The 22,120-nt window shown below is 35.0% G+C and overlaps 1 protein-coding gene across 1 annotated transcript in view; it reads right to left on the bottom strand.

Moving 5' to 3' along the window:
- Positions 1–22,120, bottom strand: part of LOC150108715 (formin-binding protein 1-like) — a 455,638-nt gene that overhangs the window by 398,145 nt on the left and 35,373 nt on the right. The window contains exon 2 of the mRNA XM_090416173.1: positions 15,279–15,394. Coding sequence (XP_090272299.1) covers positions 15,279–15,394 — 116 coding nt within the window. The remainder of the gene's footprint in view (positions 1–15,278; positions 15,395–22,120) is intronic.

The following is a 22,120-nucleotide window of genomic DNA, read 5'->3' as shown; positions in this document are numbered from 1 at the left end:
ATTCAAGTATATATTCATACAGAGACAGCATAGGAATGAAGTAGAATTTGTATAAAAAATAAGATTGCCCAATCCTTACTTGGATTTTGGCCCATGTGACAGAGCAATTGCATTAAACACTGCAGCCCAATCTTTTAATATTTTTATTGTCCAAATATATGCACCTACTTCTGATTACTCAGATGAAGATGTAGAACACTTCTATGAAGACATTCAAATTGCACTTAACAATGCCAAATCAGATGACATAACTATTGTTATGAGAGATCTAAATGCTAAAGTAGGCTCGGAAAAGATTTCTTCCTGCATGGGAAACCAAGGCTTGAGACATAGAAATCAAAGAGGAGAAAGATTAATACAGTTCTGTGAAGAAAACAATCCTTTTTTTCTTTATTTTGTTTAGCTAACCTCCTAGAAGACATTATATATGGAAAAGCCCCAGAGACAGCTATAGAAATCAAAATGACTATATAATGATTAAAAAAAGATTTCGGAATAATATTTTACAAGCCAAGACATATCCAGAGGTTGATATTAATCAGACAACCCTGTGGTCATTAAAGCAATAATAAAAAGGAAAACAATGAAACCTATACACATAGAAAAATATGATCTTGGCTACTTTAACTCTGCAGAGGTCACGGAGAATCATAAACACAACAAGTCGAAAGAATTGCAGGGTAGGTCGCGTGTAGCTTTGAGATACATTCATTACTAGTATGTGCTAAAATGCAATAAAAAAAAACTGCAAATATAATATATGATGGTTTATTTTCAGTTACAAGCTAGAAATTATTGAACAAAGAAAAAAACAACACCTAAACCAATACTATAATGACATCAGAGTTTGAAGTATCTCTCTCAGATACAATTTACTATCAAATATCACTTTCACTTTCGCATTTGACTCCACCATTCTCATCATCGGACTAGAGTAACATAATCGGTAAATCTCTTCAACATCTGATGGATTATCCAATCAATACATTTTACCAGCCATTTTCATCATCATCATCAAATTCCTGCCATGCACCCTCAAGGGGTGTACAGGATATGATAGTACTACATGAAGAATTTACATCATTACTAACTTCCCATCTACAATTTTCCTCCAAATCAGTCTGTTACTTGTCAAGACTCCAATATTATCATTATCAGATATTATATTTCTATCGTCTAAGGCACTTTATACCGTATCAATCCACCTATATCTTGGTCTTCCTCTAGGTCGTTTTCCTGCCAACTTGGCAGAGAACACCTGTTTTGCTAATCTTGCCTCGTGCTTAAGGGTCAAAGCTGTATAACTGAGAGGAGACCTCCACATAGCCTTTAAAGGAATGCGGAGAACCGACCAGGGCTTCTGACCTAATGTCCAATCCTCACCTTCTCGTGGTGCACCCTGTTGGGTATCTACATTGATACTGAACGAACGAGGATGGGCTGGCAATTTGGGATTTAGCCGACCAAATTGTATTCTTATTGGTTAAACCAAAATAAAAAAATGATGGTACAACATGACAAAATTTCATGCCGGCTGGGGCGTCGCCCGGTTAAACAAGGCCCCCGTTGTTTTTGCCAGGGAACCAGGGCGAACAGCGAAAAGTCAGCTACTGGAACAAATCTGAAAACAAACCCCAACTCAACATCACCAGAGTTAAAGATCGGTACTATCAACGTAAGAAGCCTTAATGGCAAAGAAATGGAGCTAGCTGAGGAATTAGATAAGTACCAGATCGACATAATAGGGGTGACTGAAACAAAAAAAACCAAAACTGGTGAGATCTTTCTGAGCAATAAATACAAAATGTTATATTCAGGCAATAACAATCAAGGAAAAGAAGGAGTAGCCATAGTATTCAACACAAAATACGAGGCTAATCTTCTTGAATGGCAGTCAGTCTCAAGTAGAGTAATGTGGGCAAATATGAGAATGGGGAACTGGACAATGAGACTTATTTGTGCCTATGGTCCCACAGAAGGTTCTACTAAGGTAGAAGTGGAGGAATTTTTTGAGGCTTTAGAAAAAGCAACTGACACAATGAAAAAGGAAAAGTTGGTCCTTGTTGGGGATCTAAATAGTAGAGTAGGAAATGATTGTGAGACATACAAAAACATTTTGGGAAAATTTGGAGAAAAGAGCAAAGCTAATAATAATGGCAAATATCTGTTGGATTTCTGCTCAGGACATGGACTGGTTATTACTAACACCATGTTCCAACATAAAAATGTGCACAAATTCACATGGAGAGAAGAGGCTAGGAATAAGAAAAGTCTCATTGACTATGTTATTGTTGATAGTGATGTTTTCTCCCTAGTGCAGGACACCAGAGTGTACAGAGGATTTGAAATTGGAAGTGATCACTATGTAGTCTTGAGCAGGATAAAATTGAATTTCATATTGAAAAGAATAACATGTAGGAAAGTTTTAAAGCGAATAAAAGTTGAGCAGCTCTCAGATGTAAACTGTAGACTAAAATACAGAAATATTATTGAAAAGAAAATGAAAGAGTTTGAGAACAGGAATCAAACCTTGGAGATTCACTGGCAAACTCTGAAGGAAACATTGATTGATTCTGCCAGAGAGGCATGTGGTGAGGTTGTGTGCAAAGATAAAAAAATCAGAACTCCCTGGTGGACACAGGAAGTTAAAGAGGCAGTGAAGGAAAAGAAGAAAGCATATCAAAAGTTCCTGGCAAATAAGTCAGCTTTTACTCTTACAGAATACAGAGACAAATGTAAGAAAGCTAAACAGTGTGTAAAACTAGCTAAACAAAAGTCATGGGAGGACTTTGGCAAGAATATAGAAAATAAATATCAAGAAGGTGGAAAAATATTCTGGAGGTTGTTGAAGAAGCTTAGGAATGGAGGAAAGAGTGCTGTAAAAGGAATTAGAGATGATAAAGGTGAAATGAAAACAGGAGAAAAAGATATCCTTGAAGTATGGAGTAATTACTTTGAAAAACTGCTAAATGAAACAAGCAGTTATGACAGCACAGTGATAAAAAACACTGACCAGGCATGCAGTCAGGAATACATATCCATACTTGAAGTAGAAAAAGCCATCAAAGGCTTGAAATGTGGAAAGGCAGCAGGAGTAGATGATATTCGACCAGAAATGCTGAAGTATGGTGGTATAAGAGTCTTACAGTGGCTGCACTGCATAGTTCAGAAAGCCTGGACAGAGGGACGAATTCCCGATGATTGGAGTAGAGCTCTCATAGTACCCATATATAAAAAGGGAAATAAAACTGAATGTGAGAATTACAGAGGTATTTCCCTACTGAGTGTTCCTGGCAAGATCTATGCAAGTATACTTGAGAAACGGTTGAGAAGAATTGTGGAAGAAAAGCTTGGTGAAGAACAAGCTGGATTCAGGCCAAATAGAGGCTGTCAGGATCAGATCTTCACTTTACGACAAATAGTCGAGAAAGCATGGGAATATAACAAAGATCTGTATTTAAGTTTTGTCGATTTGGAAAAGGCATATGACAAGGTGCCAAGAGAGAAGCTATTCAATACGCTGCAGTTATATGGTGTCGATGGGGCATTATATCAAGCAATACTTAGTCTTTATTTGAGTTGTGAGTCAGCAGTTAGAATTGAAGGAAGTACAGGAAGATGGTTTAATGTTAAATCTGGTGTGAGACAAGGATGTACATTATCCCCTCTGTTATTCATTATCTATATGGATCACATTATGAAGGAATGTGGTATTAAACCTGATATCAAAATTGGAGATGTTAATGTCAGCTCTTTGCTTTATGCGGATGATGTTATACTTCTAAATAAATCCGCTACAAGTCTGCAAGATTCTCTAACTAAATTGAATAGCTGTTGTAATAGATATGGTATGAAGGTCAGCAATAAAAAGACAAAGACAATGAAAATAGGCAGAATCATTGAAAATGTCAACTGTGTTGTGAATGGAGAACCTGTGGAACAAGTAAAACATTTCAGCTACTTAGGCACAATTTTTACTGAAGATGGTAAACTAAATATAGAAATAGACAACAGAATCAGCAAAGCTGGTATCGTGGGAAGTCAATTGAATAAATTCATATGGAATAAGAAAGAAATTAGTCGGAACACTAAATTAGCTGTATACAAGACTGTGTTCAAACCAATTTTAACTTATGGATCTGAGAGCTGGGTCAGAAGTAAAACACTTGACCAAAGACTAGAGACCACAGATATGAGAGTCCTGAGAAAGATTAGAGGTGTGAACAGATGGCATCAATGGCAATATCATATTAAAAATGAGGATATTAGGAAAGAACTTGACATTGTCAGCATCCAGGAATGCGTTAGCAGAGCTAATCTCAGATGGTATGGTCACTTAAATAGAATGGGAGAGGAAAGATTAGCAAAACAAGTGTTCTCTGCCAGGTTGGTAGGAAAACGACCCAGAGGAAGACCAAGATATAGGTGGATTGATACGGTACAAAGTGCCTTAGACGATAGAAATATAAGATCTGATAATGTTGGAGTCTTGACAAGTAACAGACTGATTTGGAGGAAAATTGTAGATAGGAAGTTAGTAATGATGTAATTTTTTCATGTAGTACTGTCATATCCTGTACACCCCTTGAGGGTACATGGCAGGAATTTGATGATGATGATGATGCCTCGTGCATTCTGTTTAAGTGACCATACCACCTGAGATTAGTTCTGCTAACGCATTCCTGGATGCTGATAATGTCATGTTCTTTCCTAATATCCTCGTTTTAAATATGATATTGCCATTGATACCATCTGTTCATGCCTCTAATCTTTCCCAGGACTCTCATATCTGCGGTTTCTAGTCTTTGGTCAAGTGTTTCACTTCAAACCCACTCTCAGATCGATAAGTTAAAACTGGTTTGAACACTGTCTTGTATACAGCTAATTTAGTGTTCCGACTAATTTCTCTCTTATTTCATATGAATTTATTCAATTGACTTCCTACCATACCAGATTTGTTTATTCTGTTATCTATTTCCATATTTAATTTACCATCTTCACTAAAAATTGTGACTAAGTAGCTGAAATGTTTTACTTGTTCCACAGCTTCTCCATTCACAACACAGTTGACATTTTCAATGATTCTGCCTATTTTCATTGTCTTTGTCTTTTTATTGCTGACCTTCATACCATATCTATTACAACAGCTATTCAATTTAGTCAGAGAATCTTGCAGACTTGTAGCAGATTTATTTAGAAGTATAACATCATCCGCATAAAGCAAAGAGCTGACATTAACATCTCCAATTTTGATATCATGTTTAATACCACTTTCCTTCATAATGTGATCCATATAGATAATGAATAACAGAGGGGATAATGTACATCCTTGTCTCACACCAGATTTAACATTAAACCATCTTCCTGTACTTCCTTCAATTCTAACTGCTGACTTACAACTCAAATAAAGACTAACTGACCTGAATCCGGCATGTTCTTCACCAAGCTTTTCTTCCATAATTCTTCTCAAGCTTTTCTTCCATAATTCTTCTCAAGCTTTTCTTCCATAATTCTTCTCAACCGTTTCTCAAGTATACTTACATATATCTTACCAGTAACACTCAGTAGGGATATACATCTGTAATTCTCACATTCAGTTTCATTTCCATTTTTATACATGGGTACTATGAGAGCTCTACTCCAATCATCGGGAATTCTTCCCTCTGTCCAGGCATTCTGAATTATGCAGTGCAGCCACTGTAAAACGTTTATACCACCATACTTCAGCATTTCTGGTCGAATATCATCTACTCCTGCTGCCTTTCCACACATAGCAAGCGTTTGATGGCTTTTTCTACTTCAAGTATGGATATGTATTCCTGACTGCATGGCTGGTCAGTGTTTTTTTATCACTGTGCTGTCATCACTGCTTATTTCATTTAGCAAATTTTCAAAGTAATTACTCCACACTTCAAGGATATCTTTTTCTCACATTTTCATGTCACCTTTATCATCTCTTACTCCTTTTACAGCACTCTTTCCTCCATTCCTAAGCTTCCTCAACAACCTCTAGAATATTTTGCCACCCTCTTGATATTTATTTTCTATGTTCTTGCCGAAGTCCTCCCATGACTTTTGTTTAGCTAGTTTTACACACTGTTTAGCTTTCTTACATTTGTCTCTGTATTCTCTAAGAGCACAAGCCGACTTATTTGTCAGGAACTTTTGATATGCTTTCTTCTTTTCCTTCACTGCCTCTTTAACTTCCTGTGTCCACCATAGAGTTCTAATTTTTCTATCCTTGCAGACAACTTTACCACATGCCTCTCTAGCTGAATCAATCAGGGTTTTCTTCAAGGTTTGCCACTGAATCTCCAAGGTTTGGTTCCTGTTTTCAAACTCTTTCATTTTTTCTTCAATAATCTTTGTGTATTTTAGTCTACAGTTCACATCTGAGAGCTGCTCAACTTTTATTCGCTTTGAAACTTTCTTACATGTTATTCTTTTCAATATGAAATTCAATTTTATCCTGCTCAAGACTAAATAGTGATCACTTCCAATTTCAAATCCTCTGTACACTCTGGTGTCCTGCACCAGGGAGAAAATCTACAATAACATAGTCAATGAGACTTTTCTTATTCCTTGCCTCTTCTCTCCATGTGAATTTGTGCCCATTTTTATGTTAGAACATGGTGTTAGTAATAACCAGTCCATGTCCTGAGCAGAAATCCAACGGGTATTTGCAATTATTATTAGCTTTGCTCTTTTCTCCAAATTTTCCCAAAACATTTTTGTATGTCTGACAATCACTTCCTACTCTGCCATTTTCAATGGTAAATAAAGAAAAAACAACAACTAAACCAATACTATACTGACATCGGAGGTCGCGGTATCTCTCAGATACCATTTACTATCACACAACTTTATATAACATGTTAAACCAAAACTGACCGCATAAACAGTGTGGAATATCACTCGTAATATATGCATGCGCAGTACTCATGACCTCCAAGCTATACACTGGATATGTGTAAGAATATTTCTATTAAACAATTTGCTTGTATCTGTCAGATCAGCCACAACTTCCATAGGGTTAAAATTCAAGAAATACAAGATAAATGTTTAAAGGAACTGGAACTATCTACTGCTGTTAACGTACCCTTAATCTAAAGATGAGATTGGGGATAGATGGTAGAAATTTAAACAAGGCAGTAAAACAAACAATTCCCAAATATGAGAAGATGAGTAAACTCTGGACGAATGACAAGATACTGAAAATGATGGAGGAAAGAAACACAGAAATCATCATGAATATAAGAACTTAAACAAGGAGATCAAGAAAAAATGTAGGATTGCAAAAAAAACCATGGCTCAACAACAAATGCAAGGAAATTGAGCTTTTGGACAAATAGCACAAAACCAGAGAACTTCTTAAAAAAAAAAGTTAGGGAGCTAACTAGCAAATCTTGGAAAAGAGTAGGCTCTCATTGCATTGAAGATGCCAGTGGAAACATCATAATATAGAAAGAAAAAATAAGAGATAGATGGGTAGAGTATTCAAAGGAACTCTACAATCATGATAGAATAGATAAGATGTCACAAGAAAATTTGAAGGGGCCCCTACTATTCTTACCTGGGAAGTAACAAATGCCACTAGGAAAATGAAACCAGGAAAAGTTCCAGGAATGGATGGAATTGTGGCAGAATGCCTAAAGGCTTTAAATGATAAGGCAATAAGACCAATGACTGACATGTGTAACAAAATATATGAACCTCAACACCGTTTATTGGGAGCAAACTGCCTCAAACTTGTTTGACACCTTTCTTTACTGGGAATTCCTCAGAGTCTTCTCCTTAGAGGAATTTCCAGTAAAGAAGGGCAGACAAGGCTGTGTTCTTTCTCCTATATTGTTTAACTTCTACACTGAAAATATCTTCCAAGAATTAGCAAAATTTAAAGGAGTCAACATAGGAGGCAGAAATATAAACAACTTATGATATGCAGACAATACAGTACTGCTGTATTGTCTACATGCTGAAAACAAAAAAAAATCTTCAAACCTAGTAGAAGAGACACTGAACTAAGTGAAAAATATGGACTTAATTTCAACTTCAGAAAAACCAAAACCATGATAGTAACAAGAGGAAAAATGAAAATACCCAATATAAACATTAAGATCAGAGGAAATATTTGAGATTAAGTAGAAAGTCATATATTTGGGTCAACTAATCACAGAGAATGGATAGTGTGATAAGGATATATTAAGGATAGAAATTGCTAAACCAACATTCATTAGCATGAAAAACATTCTGCCTCAAGGGAAATTCACACAAAAACAAGAATTAGGATGTCCAAATACTATGTGTAGTTAACACTGCTATATGGAGCAGAAACACCTGAACAATATCAAAATATTGTAAAAATAAACTAAAAGCCTTTGAAATGTGGATCCTCAGAAGAATCCTTAGAGTCCCATGGACTGATCTGATAACAGAACATAATTAAAAATGCACATATCAGAAAGAAATTTGACACTAATAAAATCCATGTATTTTATTCATATTACAGCATCCTGTCTGGAGTCAATAGACTTGTTGTGGAAAGTCTCATTCAATGAGCAATCTTGTCTAATATCATTGAAAAAGAAGTCACACTGGCAGAAGAATTAGAGAAATGCCATGCTGCTATAATTGGTATTGCCAACATGAAAACTAAAGGAAGCAAGATTTTCCTAAATAATAAATAGATGTTATTTTCAGACAATAATCAACCTTAAAGATGAAGATATACTTCTTGATTGACAAGCATTCTTAATTTAAATGGTTTAACTCTTAATTTCAAAACAAAAAAGAAAACACCTGAAGGTCTAGAACTACACAGATTTGTATCCCACGATCTCAAATCTTATCTTCTAAATGAATTTAATAATCATTAAACTCATTAAAAGATTGAGTCTTCACACATCTTATAACCAAAATAAAAATCTCTTCTCAAGTACCTCTTACTGTATCAATCTACCTAGGCCTTGGTCGTCGTATGGATCTTTTTCCTACCATTCTGGCAAAACTATTTTTGCTAACCTTTCTTCTCCCATTCTGTATAAATGACCACACCATTTAAGATTAGCTCTGCTTGCATGTTCTTGAAGGCCAACAATGCTAAGTGCTTTCCTAATATCCTCATTTTTAATTATACTGCCAATGATGCCATCTGTTAACTTCCCTAATCTATCTCAGAACTCTCATATCTGTGGTCTCCAGTCTTTGATCAAGTGTTTTCTCCAGATTCATAAGTCAAAATTACTACATTCTTTGAACACTGTCTTGTGTACAGCAGGTTTAGTGTCTTGAATAATTTCTCTCGTATTCCATATAAATTTACTGTTGACTTCCTATTATACATATGCTAATTCTGTTGTCTATTTTCATATTTAATTTTCTTCACAAAAAAAAAAAAAAATGTGCCTAAATAGCTAAAATGTTTCACTTGTTCTACAGGTTCTCCATTCCAGGTGAAAGCGATGTTTTCAATGTGTCTGCTTATTTTTTATTATCTTTGGCTTTTTATTGCTAATTTTCACATCAAATTCATTACAATTATGACTGTAATTTCCTAGATTTGAGTTTATCATTATCTACATAAAATTGCCAAGATTAACATCTTCAACCCTGATACAGGTTTAATGCCACTTATCTTCATAACATACACCTAATAATCACTTTCCAGTACCTTGTTCAACTCTAACTGCTGACTTACAACACAAATACAGACTATATATTGCTCAATACAATGTTCCATTTTACATCATACAAATGTAGTGTTTTGAACAGCTTTTCTCTTTGCACCTATTATATGCCTTTTCCTGATCTACAAAATTTAAATACAGATCCGTGTTATTGTTTAGATTAGATTTGGTCATTCAAATATATAATTAAATTGTAATATATATTGATCTTTAATTGACCATGATTTATAAAAATCTAATACCAACAAGTTTCGCCAACAGGGCTGTCCGGCTTCTTCAGGGGCTTATAACAGTAAGAGAAAAAACTGTCAAGACTGTCCATGTTTCAAGATTGCCAAAAGACATTAATCCTTTTTCCAACATCATTGACCAACATTTAATTGACCATGATCCAAATAATCATGGTCAATTAAAGATCAATATATATTACAATTTAATTAGATCCATGTTATATTCCCTAGATTTCTCAACTATTTATCTTCAAGTGAAAACCTGATCCTGATAATCTGTTTCCTGAACCCAGTTTGCTCTTCTCCAAGCGTCCCCTTTCACAATTTTTCTTAGACTTTTCTCAAGTATATTTGCATAAATCTTACCAGGAACATTCAGTTGGAAAACTCCTCTGTAATTCTCAAATTAATTTTATTTCCCTTTATATAGATGGGTACTATGAGAGCTAGACTCCAATCATCCAGAATTAGACCTTCTCACCAAGCTTTATTCTTTCATATTTGATCATTTCCAATCAAATATCATCTACTCCAGATGCCTTTCCAATGTTCAAATTTTTTATGGCTTTTTCTACCCCAAGTATTGATATGTACTCCCGATTGCATTTGTCTTGAAAGTTTTCTATCACCACACTGTTACTGCTTGTTTCATTTAGCAATTTTTCAAAGTAATTAATTTTTCCAGACATCTAAAATATCTGTATCTTTAGTTTTCATGTCAGTATTCTTTCCTCGATTTCTAAGCTTTTATCAGTAGCCCCTAGAATATTTTGACACCTTCCTGATGTTTATTTTTTTATATTCTTACAAGTCTTCCCATGACTTTTGTTTAGACACTTTCATGTAGTGCTTCACTTTCTTATATTTTTCTCTGTATGCTCTCAGAGCTCAAGATGACTTATTTGCCGGAAACTTTTTGATATACTTTCTTCTTTTCCTTGACTGCATTTCTAACTTCACTGTGGAGTTCTGATTTTTCTATTCTTGCAGACAACCTCACCATGTGCCTCTCTGACAAAATCAATCAATGGATTCTTCGTGCTCTACCACTGAATCTCCAAGGTTTGGTTCTTGTTTTCAAACTCTATCAGTTTTTCTTGAATAATATTTGTGTATTTAAGTCTACAGTTCACCTCTGACAGCTGCTCAGCTTTGATTGGTTTTAAAACTTTCTTAAACACTTCTCTTTTCAATATGATATTCAATTTTATTCTGATCAAAAGTAAATTATGATCACTTCCAATTTCAAATATTTTGTATGATCATAGTCAATGACATTTTTCTTATTTCTGGCATCTTCTCTCCATGTGAATTTGTGCATATCTTTATGTTAGATGACACAATGTTAGAACAAGGTGTCATCCATTTCATGAACAGAAACCCAGCAGGTACTTACATGATTATTAGCTTTGCTTATTTCTCCAAATTTCCTGAAAATATTTCTTTATGTCTGGCAATAATTTCCCACTCTGATGTTTAGATCTCTAACAAGAATGAACTTTAATCTTTTTTTTTTTTTTTTTTTTTTTTTTTTTTTTTTTTTTTTAATGTGTCAGCTGGCTTCTCTAAGACTCAAAAAATTCCTCCACTTGTTCCTTATTAGAATCTTCTAAGACCCATATACACAAATGTCTCATTGTTCAGTTCCCCATTTTGCTTGCATCACTCTACTTGATACTGCCATTCAAGAAGATTATTCTCATATTTTGTGCTGAATACTATAGCTACTTCTTTTTCCTTCTCTTTATTGCAAGGATATAACATCTTGTATTTGTTGCTTAGAAAGGTCTCACCTGGTTTTGCCCCCAGTTTCAGTAACATCTGTTATGTCCAAATGGTACTTATATCCAATTCTTCTGCTAATTCTATTTCTTTTCTATTGATGCTTCTTATGCTGATGGTCCAATTTTGAACTCTGCTAATGTTGAGTCAGGATTTATTCCAGTAGCTGACTTTTTGCTATTCGTCCTGGTTTCCTGGCAAAAACAAACAGGTGCCTTATTTAACCAGGCGATGCTACAGTCGGCATGAAATTCTATCATGCTGTACCATTATGTTATTTTGGTTTGTTAGGTGTATTCCTATTGGCTAGATAAAGCCAATAGGAATACAACTTGGTCAGTCAAATCCCAAACTGCCAGCCCATTCTCATTCATTGATCTAGGTAGATACCTACTAACAGGGTGCCCCACAAGAAGGTGGTGCACCCTGTTAATCCCAGTTATCCAGCTTTGACCCTTAAGCATCCCCCCCAACTTTCTTTTACACACACACACACACACACACACACACACACACACACACACACACACACACACACACACACACACACACACACACACACACATTATACACTTATTGTAATCCAACTGTCAAATCCATTCATTAAAAAACCAGTTTGAATATCATCTTGTATACTGCTAATGTGATGTTTTCTCTTGTGCTCTACAATTTTATATTTAACTGGCTTTCAGTAATACCAACATTACTTATTCTACCTATCTATTTCCATATTTAATTTGCCATTTTCAATAGAAATTGTGCCTAAATATCTGATGCTCTTTACTGAGAATGAAGTTCATGTTTTCTTGCATATTTTTATAGTTTAAGTCTCTCTTAATTACTGATTTAACATATTACCCAATTTCATAAAGCAATTATTTAATTTTGCCTAAGGCTTGTAGAAGCTTTCTTTGAGAAGCTAATCATCTGTACAGAGTAAATAGGCAGGCTGGATAAGAAATTAGCATATCTGCTATCTGGTCAATGTTCAACCAACACTATGGGTCTGAATCTCATCATGGGTATTGATGTTTTGTCATCTCTAGGTAGCAGATGAACTTCACTTTGTATGGAGTCACCACTCTCCTTATTGAAGGGCTGAATGGTTTAAGAAAGTTCCATGTTTAATCTCCAGAGCAATGTTTCTGGATTATCTCATCTTATTCCATCCTTGGTACCAATGCTACTGTGCCCTAGGCTAAGTCATTCATGGTGAGATTAACAAAAAACATAACTACACTTAATATCTTTATATCCTTTATTTGAATGCCAGGTTTAATATCGCTTTGGGATAATGACGTGGTCAATAAATAAAAAATAACAGTGGGAATGATGTGCAACTCTGCCTTATACTTAATTTAGCAAAACTACAAGATCACAATAACCTGTTGTATATTATGAATATATAAGAAGAGTGTTTTTCCTGAAACACTCCTCTTATCATGTTTAATAAAATCATGTATATAAAGTATCATGTAAATATATCCTCTTATGTAAAACAGTGTATTAAATCATGTTTCCTTTGGAGCAAAGATTAAGGTTGTTAGTGATGCCATAAGGAGAGTGATGGTGATCTTTGTTTATTTTGGCTGGTATGAATGATCTAACAGGTGCACATGAGGTATGCGAGAGTGAGCTGAGACAAAGAGCAACAATTGCAAATGAGTTAGTGCAGAGATTATGCTGGCAGAACAGTATGAAGTTTGTGGATGTGCAGAGTGTGTTTGATGGGAGGAAGGGTCTCATATTGGAGGCTTAATGGATTGTATACAGCACTCGGAAGGATTAAAACAGATTTTAATGCTTTCTATTTTTCGTCTCAGTCACTGAGACATCTTCAGGGATTACTAAAAAAAACTAATGTAACATATAAACATACCACACAACACCAAACTAACCACATGGGTGACTCTTTAGAGATCCCAACTTACATTCTAGGCCTCCTACAGTCGCCCATAGAGGGTGCACCACCTAGATAGGACTTTAAGAGTCACCCACGTGGTTAGCTGTATTGTGTGGCATTTGTGTAATGTTACATTAGTTTTTTGTAATCCTTAAAGATGTCTCAGTGTCTGAGACGAAAAATAGAAAGCATTAAAATCTGTTTTAATCCTTTCCAAGTGCTGTATACAATCCATTAAGCCTCCAACATGATGTCCTCACAGTACTTAAGCCTCAACACACAGGAGGAAGGGTCTATATAAGGTGTATGGTTTGCATCTGAATGGATCTGGAGTCAGGTGTGTTCACTGAGAGTTCTGAAGTGCAGAGTTAAGGAAAAGCAGGTGATATGAGTCCAGGCAACCTAGAAGTTAGTAAATGTGAGAGAGAACACATGATCCTGAATGTAACTAGCTGCCAAGGTTGGGCTAAGCAACACAGTGAAAGAGAGGTAGCAGGATGAAGGGGTATTGCAATTTATGTATACTAATGCTAGAAGTTGCATTAGGGCACTTTAGTGCCTGTTAAAATCACTGATGGATGGATGGATGGAATGCCAGAAGAAGGGCAATTGGCATTGGTTAGCACAACTTAGCTAAAAGATACAGGTATTAGTGAGACTTGGTTAAATGATGAAAATTCTATCCAAGTCATAGGAGGAAACAGAATGGGATGGGGGAGTTAATGTTAGTAATAGAACTGAAGCCAAAAACAAGTAGAACTGCATCAGGAGGACAAGGATCCAGATGAATACAATTCATTTAAGGCTATCTGATGTGAGACAGAGCCAACAGGATGAAATATATAACTGATTGTTGCTATAATTAATAGGTATAATGGAGAATAAAAATGGCATGCATTGCAAATTAGCAAGATGAGTGCAGGTTGAGTAATTATTACAGGGGATTTCAACAATGGGGACATAGATTGGGAGGAGGAATGGTCACAGGGAGGGAAGGAAATGAAATTTATATGGCTGCTAAGAGAGAATTACCTGAGATAGCATGTAATGGAGGGGACACAAGGTTAGAGAATATTGAATCTGGTCAATGCAGTAGCAAACTCAACAGTAACCAATCTAGCCACACTACATCTGCTTGGGAGAAGTGATAATGTAGTCCAAATCTGGGAGATGCCAGACATGCAGAAATTTCTATTACGAAAGATATACCCCTTTATGCTTTTCTCCAAATTTTCCTCAAATATTTCTTTATTGGAGTTGCATCTAGATGATGGATAGTGACATTGTAGATGGCCGTATATGTAGAGTGCCTTCCTGTGATGAGTCAGAGGTGCCACAACAATAATAACAGTCATTTTGGAGTAATCTTCTGCTCTCAGGTAGCTAATAAGAACCAACTTTTCCTTTGTCAGATACCTCTCTTTGAACTCAAAAATTCCTCTTCTTCTCTGCTAAGAACACAGGCACAGGAAATTCTCATCCATTTTGAAAAATGCCCACTTAAACCTATTTGAATCTGCTTCTTTAGTCACTCCTTTCCTGATTCCTAGCTTATAAGTAATCATTATAATGATTACTTAGAAACCAAATAAATCAAGTAAAACAAAAATATAAATAATTCATGCTCAAGTGAAAATATCTTTTTATTTTTGTTGATTAAAATAATGCACATGATACCTAAGTTTAGTTGCATATTCAACTTCAATGCAGCACCTATCTTTAATGAACTGGCCATATTTTTCTAAGAACTCAATTCCTCGATGCGTATGAAGAGCTATATTCTCATACTGATCCTAGAATATACAAAAATATTATTTGGGTATAATAAGTCATATGATATAATTTAGAAAATAGAAATGAATGCTGAAACAGATAAATTTACTTAACAGTCTAACCATTTAAATTTATCTCGCAAATACTGATTTCAAATAATAAAATAGAATATAGTCTAGTTGACCATCTTGAACTAAAGAAATGAAATCAGAGATTTGAATAAGTTTTCTCACAATGCCTAGACTTCAAAATTTACCTAATTATATAACCATGAAGATAACCACTTTACAAAAGAAAACTTTTTGAGCTTTTCTTCTCAAAAGCATAAAGTAGGTTTATAATCATTGAATTTCTGACGAGTACACTAGATACTACAAGTCAGGAATTTAATCTATACAGAATACTACAACAGTACCACATGATAAGTTACTATTATTGACTGCCTAGCAATACAATTTTCCTCTAAATTATTCTTCTATTTATCAGGACTTCAATATTGTCAGGTCTTATATTCATCTTCAAGAACACTAACTGCATCAATCCACCTAATCTTAGTTTTTCCTCTGGTTTCCCCCCCCCCCCCAAAAAAAAAAATCTTGGCATTAAACACCTGTTTCATTAACTTTTCTGTACCCATTCGGTTTCAATTATCATGCCACCTGAAATTAGCTCTGCTCACATATTCTTGAATGTTAACTTCTAACCCAATTCTCAAATCCATAAACCCAAGTTGGTGTGAACATTGTCCATTATTAAAAAAGTATGGAAACAACTACAGTGTTTAAAGTAAAACTTCAGTTCAATATAAATCAAAATAATCACTCAATGTTTCAACCTTCATATATCTCTTAATGATTTGTAACGAAATAGATAATAATAATAACAGGACTCTAGCTTTGATGTAGTAAGTTTTTTTTTTTCACCAGAGGTTATGCTAGTAGTCTTAATGGTTGACCACATTACTGTGACTTTAACACACCATGTAGATTGTAACATATTATTATTATTATTATTCAGGCCTCCAAGGAGTCAAAAGACTCATTGTTTCTTTGTGTGTATGTCTGTGTACTCCAGATGATGTATATGTGTGTACTCCAGATACAATCCATTAAGCCTCCAACATGATGTCCTCACAGTACTTAAGCCTCAACACACAGGAGGAAGGGTCTATATAAGGTGTATGGTTTGCATCTGAATGGATCTGGAGTCAGGTGTGTTCACTGAGAGTTCTGAAGTGCAGAGTTAAGGAAAAGCAGGTGATATGAGTCCAGGCAACCTAGAAGTTAGTAAATGTGAGAGAGATCACATGATTCTGAATGTAACTAGCTGCCAAGGTTGGGCTAAGCAACACAGTGAAAGAGAGGTAGTAGGATGAATGACCTTCATATCAAGGTCAATGTTTTGACCTTCATATCAAGGTCAAAACATTGAGTGAATATTTTGGTTTATATTAAACTGAAGTTTTACTATAACATGGTAGTTGTTTCCATTATTTTTTTAATAATGAATGCTGATCATGGTGTAACTGAAGGAAAGGAATTTCTTATTCCATACAAATTTATTCAAATGGCTTACCACATAGCTTTGTTTATTCTATTGTCTATGTCCATGTTAAATTTTCATTGTCACTAATAATTTTGCCTAAACAGAAAATTCACCTGTTCTTAGATTCTCAAATGAAAATGTAGATGTTTTCCATGATTCAGCTTAAATGCAAAGTTTATCTTTTTATTGCTGATATTCACACAAAATTTGTTACAGCACTTATTCAATCTAATCAGAGAATCCTGAAGTCCAATGGTTTTCAGAAGTATAAAATCAACTGCATAAAGTAAAGTGCTAAGTTGAATATCTCCAATTCTGATATTAGGTATGATGCCACTTTCCTTCAAAATGTGATCCATATAAATGATGAATAAGACTAAAGATAATGTGCATTCTTGTCTTACACCTAATTTTATATCAAATCATCTTCCCAAAACTCCAATTCTAATTGAAGATGTACAACTTAAATATAGACTATATACTGTTTTATTAAATAATCTATAAAGATCTACAAAACTTAAGTAGGGATATTTCATGTTTGTAACTTCTTTATCTGTCTTACAGTGAAAATTAATTGACAACCCAACCCCTATTGTCATGAACCTAGCTTGTTCTTCCTCACAATTTTTCTTAACCTCCTCTCCAGTATGTTTGCATAAATCTTACTCAGAAGAACACTTCCAGGTAAGATTTAAAGAAATTGCTTTATAATTCTCACACTATTTCCGATTTTACAGATGGAAACTATGAGAACTACTCTAATCATCTAAATTCAATCATCAGACCACACCTTCTGAATTATGTGGTGCAGCCACAGTAAAACTTTTATACCTTCATAAGTGAGCATTTTTGGTGTCTTGATGGTTTTTAATACCTGAAGTACTGATATGTATATCTCATTGAATATTTTCTGCCACTGTTTGTTTCATTTAACAATCTTTCAAAAGAATTATTCCAGACATCACAAATATCTTTATCTTCGGTTTTTATATCATCTTTACAATTGGATTCTACAGTATTCTCCCCTTCTTTTTCTAAGGTTTTTCTAAGAGCTTCCAGAACAGTTGCCACAACTGTAATATCTGTCTTCTGCATTCTTCCCAAAATCTGACTATTACTTTTATTTAGCTTTCTTACATTTTTTTTTGTTTCTTTTGTTTTCTTTTAAGCAATCTGTTGACTTACTTACCTGCTAGGAATCTGCATTATGCTTTCTTCTTCTTTTCCATAACTTCCTCTACCTTTCTTAGTCCATCACCAAGAATCCTTGCAAACAACCTATTCTCACCCTTCCTGAATCAATCAACGTTTTCTTCAGAGTTTACCACTGGGATCCCAAGGTTTGGTTTTTGTTTTTAAACTTCATTTTTCTCCAATATTATTTGCATATCTGAGTGTGCAGTTTACCTCTAAAAGCTGCTACTTTTTTTTAAACTTTTCTTTACAGTATGATATTCAGTTTTATCCTGTTCAAAACTGAATAGTAATCACTTCCTATTTCAAATACCCTATATACTCTTGCATCCTGATCTGGCATAAAGATATCATTATCAACAATGACAATCAATTAAACATTTATTGTGCATTCTCGCCACATAAATTTGTGCACATTTCTATGTTGGAAGATGGGGTTATAATAATAACTCTTCCATTCCTGAACAAAAATCTAGCAGGTACTTAGAATTATTAGTAGCTCTATCCTTTCCTCCAAATTTTTCAAAACATTTCTATAAGCCTAGGATTCACTAATAATTAACTTGAAAAATTCCTCCATTCTGCTTGCACAGAATTTTCTGTGGACCACAGGCACAAATAAGTTTCATTATCCAATTCTCTATTTTGAAATGTTTTCATATCATTCTATCAGTCTGAAGTCAGAAGTTTATGTTTGTATTAAATGTTATAGCTATGCCTTCTTTTTCTTGATCACTATTGCCTGAATATAATATATTTACCATATAGCAGAATCTTACCTGTTTTATCTTCTTCGTCTTGGTAATATCAATTACATCAACATGGTACCTCTCTAGTACCTATCAACGTTTTTGTTGATACTTCTTATATTGATGGTACCTATCTTCGATTCTGATGATATTATTATTATTATTATTCAGGCCTCCATGGAATCAAAAGACTCATCATGGGAGGTCCTTTCTAAGAAATACAAGTCTATCAAGACTCATCGAGGGAGGTCCCTCCTAGGAAACACAAAGTCTATCATAACACACCTTAAATGAATTGACCATTCTCGCTCTCACCACTCCATTGGGCAATGCATTCCATGGTTCAACCACCCTCCATGCAAAGAAACCACTCCTCACCCTCTTGCTCACAGTTTCCTTTCGTAACGTCCAGGAATGGACCCTTGTCATGACTCATTGCCACTGTTCAACCAAGCGAAAGAACTCCCCAGTGTCAACCCTGTAACCACCTCTCAACAGTTTAAAAGTCTCAATCATATCACCTCTCCTTCTTCTATCCACCAAACTCTGAGTCCACACTCCCTCAGCCAATCCTCATAACTAACATTGTACAGCCTAGGATTACCATATAATACCATATAATAATATATTACCTACCATATAATAATGGTAGGCCACCCACTCCTACCATTAATTAGTTTTGGATTCAGCCAACACAGATTATAATTTGTTTGGCTAAGTCTCAAATTGCTAACTTGTGCTTGTTTATTCAGTATTCAGGCAGATACTTACTAGCAACGCACACACACATGAAAGTGGGAATTAGCCATTGGGTCAGAAGTCCCAGTCAGTTATCCCCATTTCATAAAGGCTATAAAGGTCTCCTCCCAATTATTATAGCTCTGACCACTATGAAGCAATCCCCAAGTAGGGGTGATGTCCCAGAATATATATGTATGTATATATTCAATCCGATCACAATAATCACTGATAGAAGTCAAGCAGTAACAAAGAAACACACAAAATATTCATCAAGTCTTAAGAACCACAAGGTGGACAAATTTAAGTATACAGCTGCTTGGTTTGGGTTAAAAGGAGTGAGCACATCCAGAGTCACTGAGAAAGAACCCTTTACAGATTATACAATACTAAATACCTATCATATCTTTCCTTGAAACATTCACTGAAGATAGAATTGCAATACTCACTGGTAGCTTATTCCATTACTCATCACACAAAATGATAATCTGGACCTCATATGCCTTCAGAACCTCAATCAACTTCCAGAGATGATACTAAACTGATATGAGCTCCAAAATTTCCTGCTGTAAGATCCCCTTACCAATTTGTATGTTTCTATCCTATCTCCTCTCCTCCTATTTCTCATACTCTGAACAAAATTGCACAAGGCAGTTACCAACTGCTGAATGTTTGACAGTTTTTTTTTCGAATTCCATGGAAAGATGATATATCTGAGCAGAGTAGCCAAGATGTGGTCTTATAACCATTTTGAAAAGTGGAAGAATAACTTTCCATATTCTTACAAGTTGTTCAATACTGCAGTTATATGATGTAATGACATAACCACCTTATCGATGTGGTTCCTAAACTTAACTTTCATTAGCTTCACCAAATACTTAGAGCAAATTTCCATTAGAATTACCAAAATCTAAGGAGTAAATTTTAATATAATAATCAATTTATAATGTCCTCAGTCCTAAATGCATAATATTACATTTATGTAATATTACACTGACACTCATTAACATTTGCCCACCTGTTTATACAGTTCATTTTTGAACTGTCTGCACAAGCAAATATGCAGGGCTCCTATATCATATATCCATCGTTACTGAACCCAACTTTGTATCAGTAGCATTTAAATAGACATTCCCGATGTTAATATACATGATAAGCAGTAGTGACCCATACTTCACTCTTCAATACCTGTCAGAGTGGGGTATGGATCATTGATTTACTCTCCAACATACTTCTATTGGCATACTTCACTCTCTAACAGTCAGTCAACTGTTCTGATATCCATTACAAGAATATTCTGCAAGCCTTGAAATGAAGAACAACTACTTTGTCTATGAAGACAGAAAAATCTCAACTTCATGGTAAACTTAAATCATATCGAAGGTTCCTAGCAAGTATATCAGCATGAGCAGAGAATACAAAATTGTGTGTAACAGTAGCTGAACAAAAGTCAAGAGAAAGATTTTGATAATGCAGAAGACAAAGATGACTGGAGTTGATTTTTCCTTTATATCCCCCCCCCCCTCCAAAAAAAGGTTTATAAAAACCTACAAGTACATTTGTATCATGGGTGGGCTAAGGATTTTTTCATTTTTATTAATTTTATTACTTTTTTCGTTTTTTCATTTATATTTACATAGTTCAAAAACCGTGCTCTAAAGACCAAATATGGAATTTCTGTCAGGCAACTTCAGGACTCTGATAAGCGAGGCAGTGGTCTCACACTGGGTGATGAAATTCATCTCCCACCTAAAGACAATCACAAACATCCATGCCCATAGCAGGATTTGAACCTGCAACCTGTTGGTTGGAGAGTGGGTACACTAATCACCCAGCCAACCAGGATGGCAGGTCCTGGTAACAATCTATAAAAAGGAAAATAAAACAATGTGAGAATTACAGAGAAATTTCCCTACTGGGTATTCCAGTAGGGAAATGCAATTATGCAAGCATACTCGAGAAGGTGCTATGAAAAACTGTAGCAGAACAACAAATTACACGATAATCACAGTAATTAACTTTAATGAAATGAATTCATTTCATTAAAGTTAATTACAAACATCCATGCCCATAGCAGGATTTGAACCTGCAACCTGTTGGTTCGAGAGCAGGTACACTAACCACTCAGCTAACCAGGTTAGCAAGTCCTGGTAACAATCTATAAAAAGGAAAATAAAACAAGTAATTAACTTTAATGAAATGAATTCATTTCATTAAAGTTGATTACTGTGGTTATTGTGTAATTTGTTGTTTATAGTCAGAACACAGGTACCTTTAATCCGGCGTTAGTAAGGTGGCGGTGTCACAGTTGTTTCTTTCTATATGTTTGGGGTCTGTGACACCCCACCTTACTAACACCGGGTCAAAGATTAAAATGTAGCAAAGAAACTTGAAGAACTAGCACTGGATTCAGTCTGAATAGGGATTGGCATGATAAAATTTTTAAGATTTTCACTTTAAGACAAAGAATTGAGAAATCATTGGAACACAACAAGGATCTGTATTTGAGCTTCACAGAAC

The sequence above is a fragment of the Typopeltis vanoorti genome, chromosome 3, assembly GCF_054136105.1.
Source record: "Typopeltis vanoorti isolate ZY-2024b chromosome 3, IOZ_Tvanoo_1.0, whole genome shotgun sequence".
In the NCBI taxonomy this organism is placed as follows: Eukaryota; Metazoa; Arthropoda; class Arachnida; order Uropygi; family Thelyphonidae; genus Typopeltis; species Typopeltis vanoorti.
This window is presented reverse-complemented; position numbering and strand designations above follow the sequence as displayed.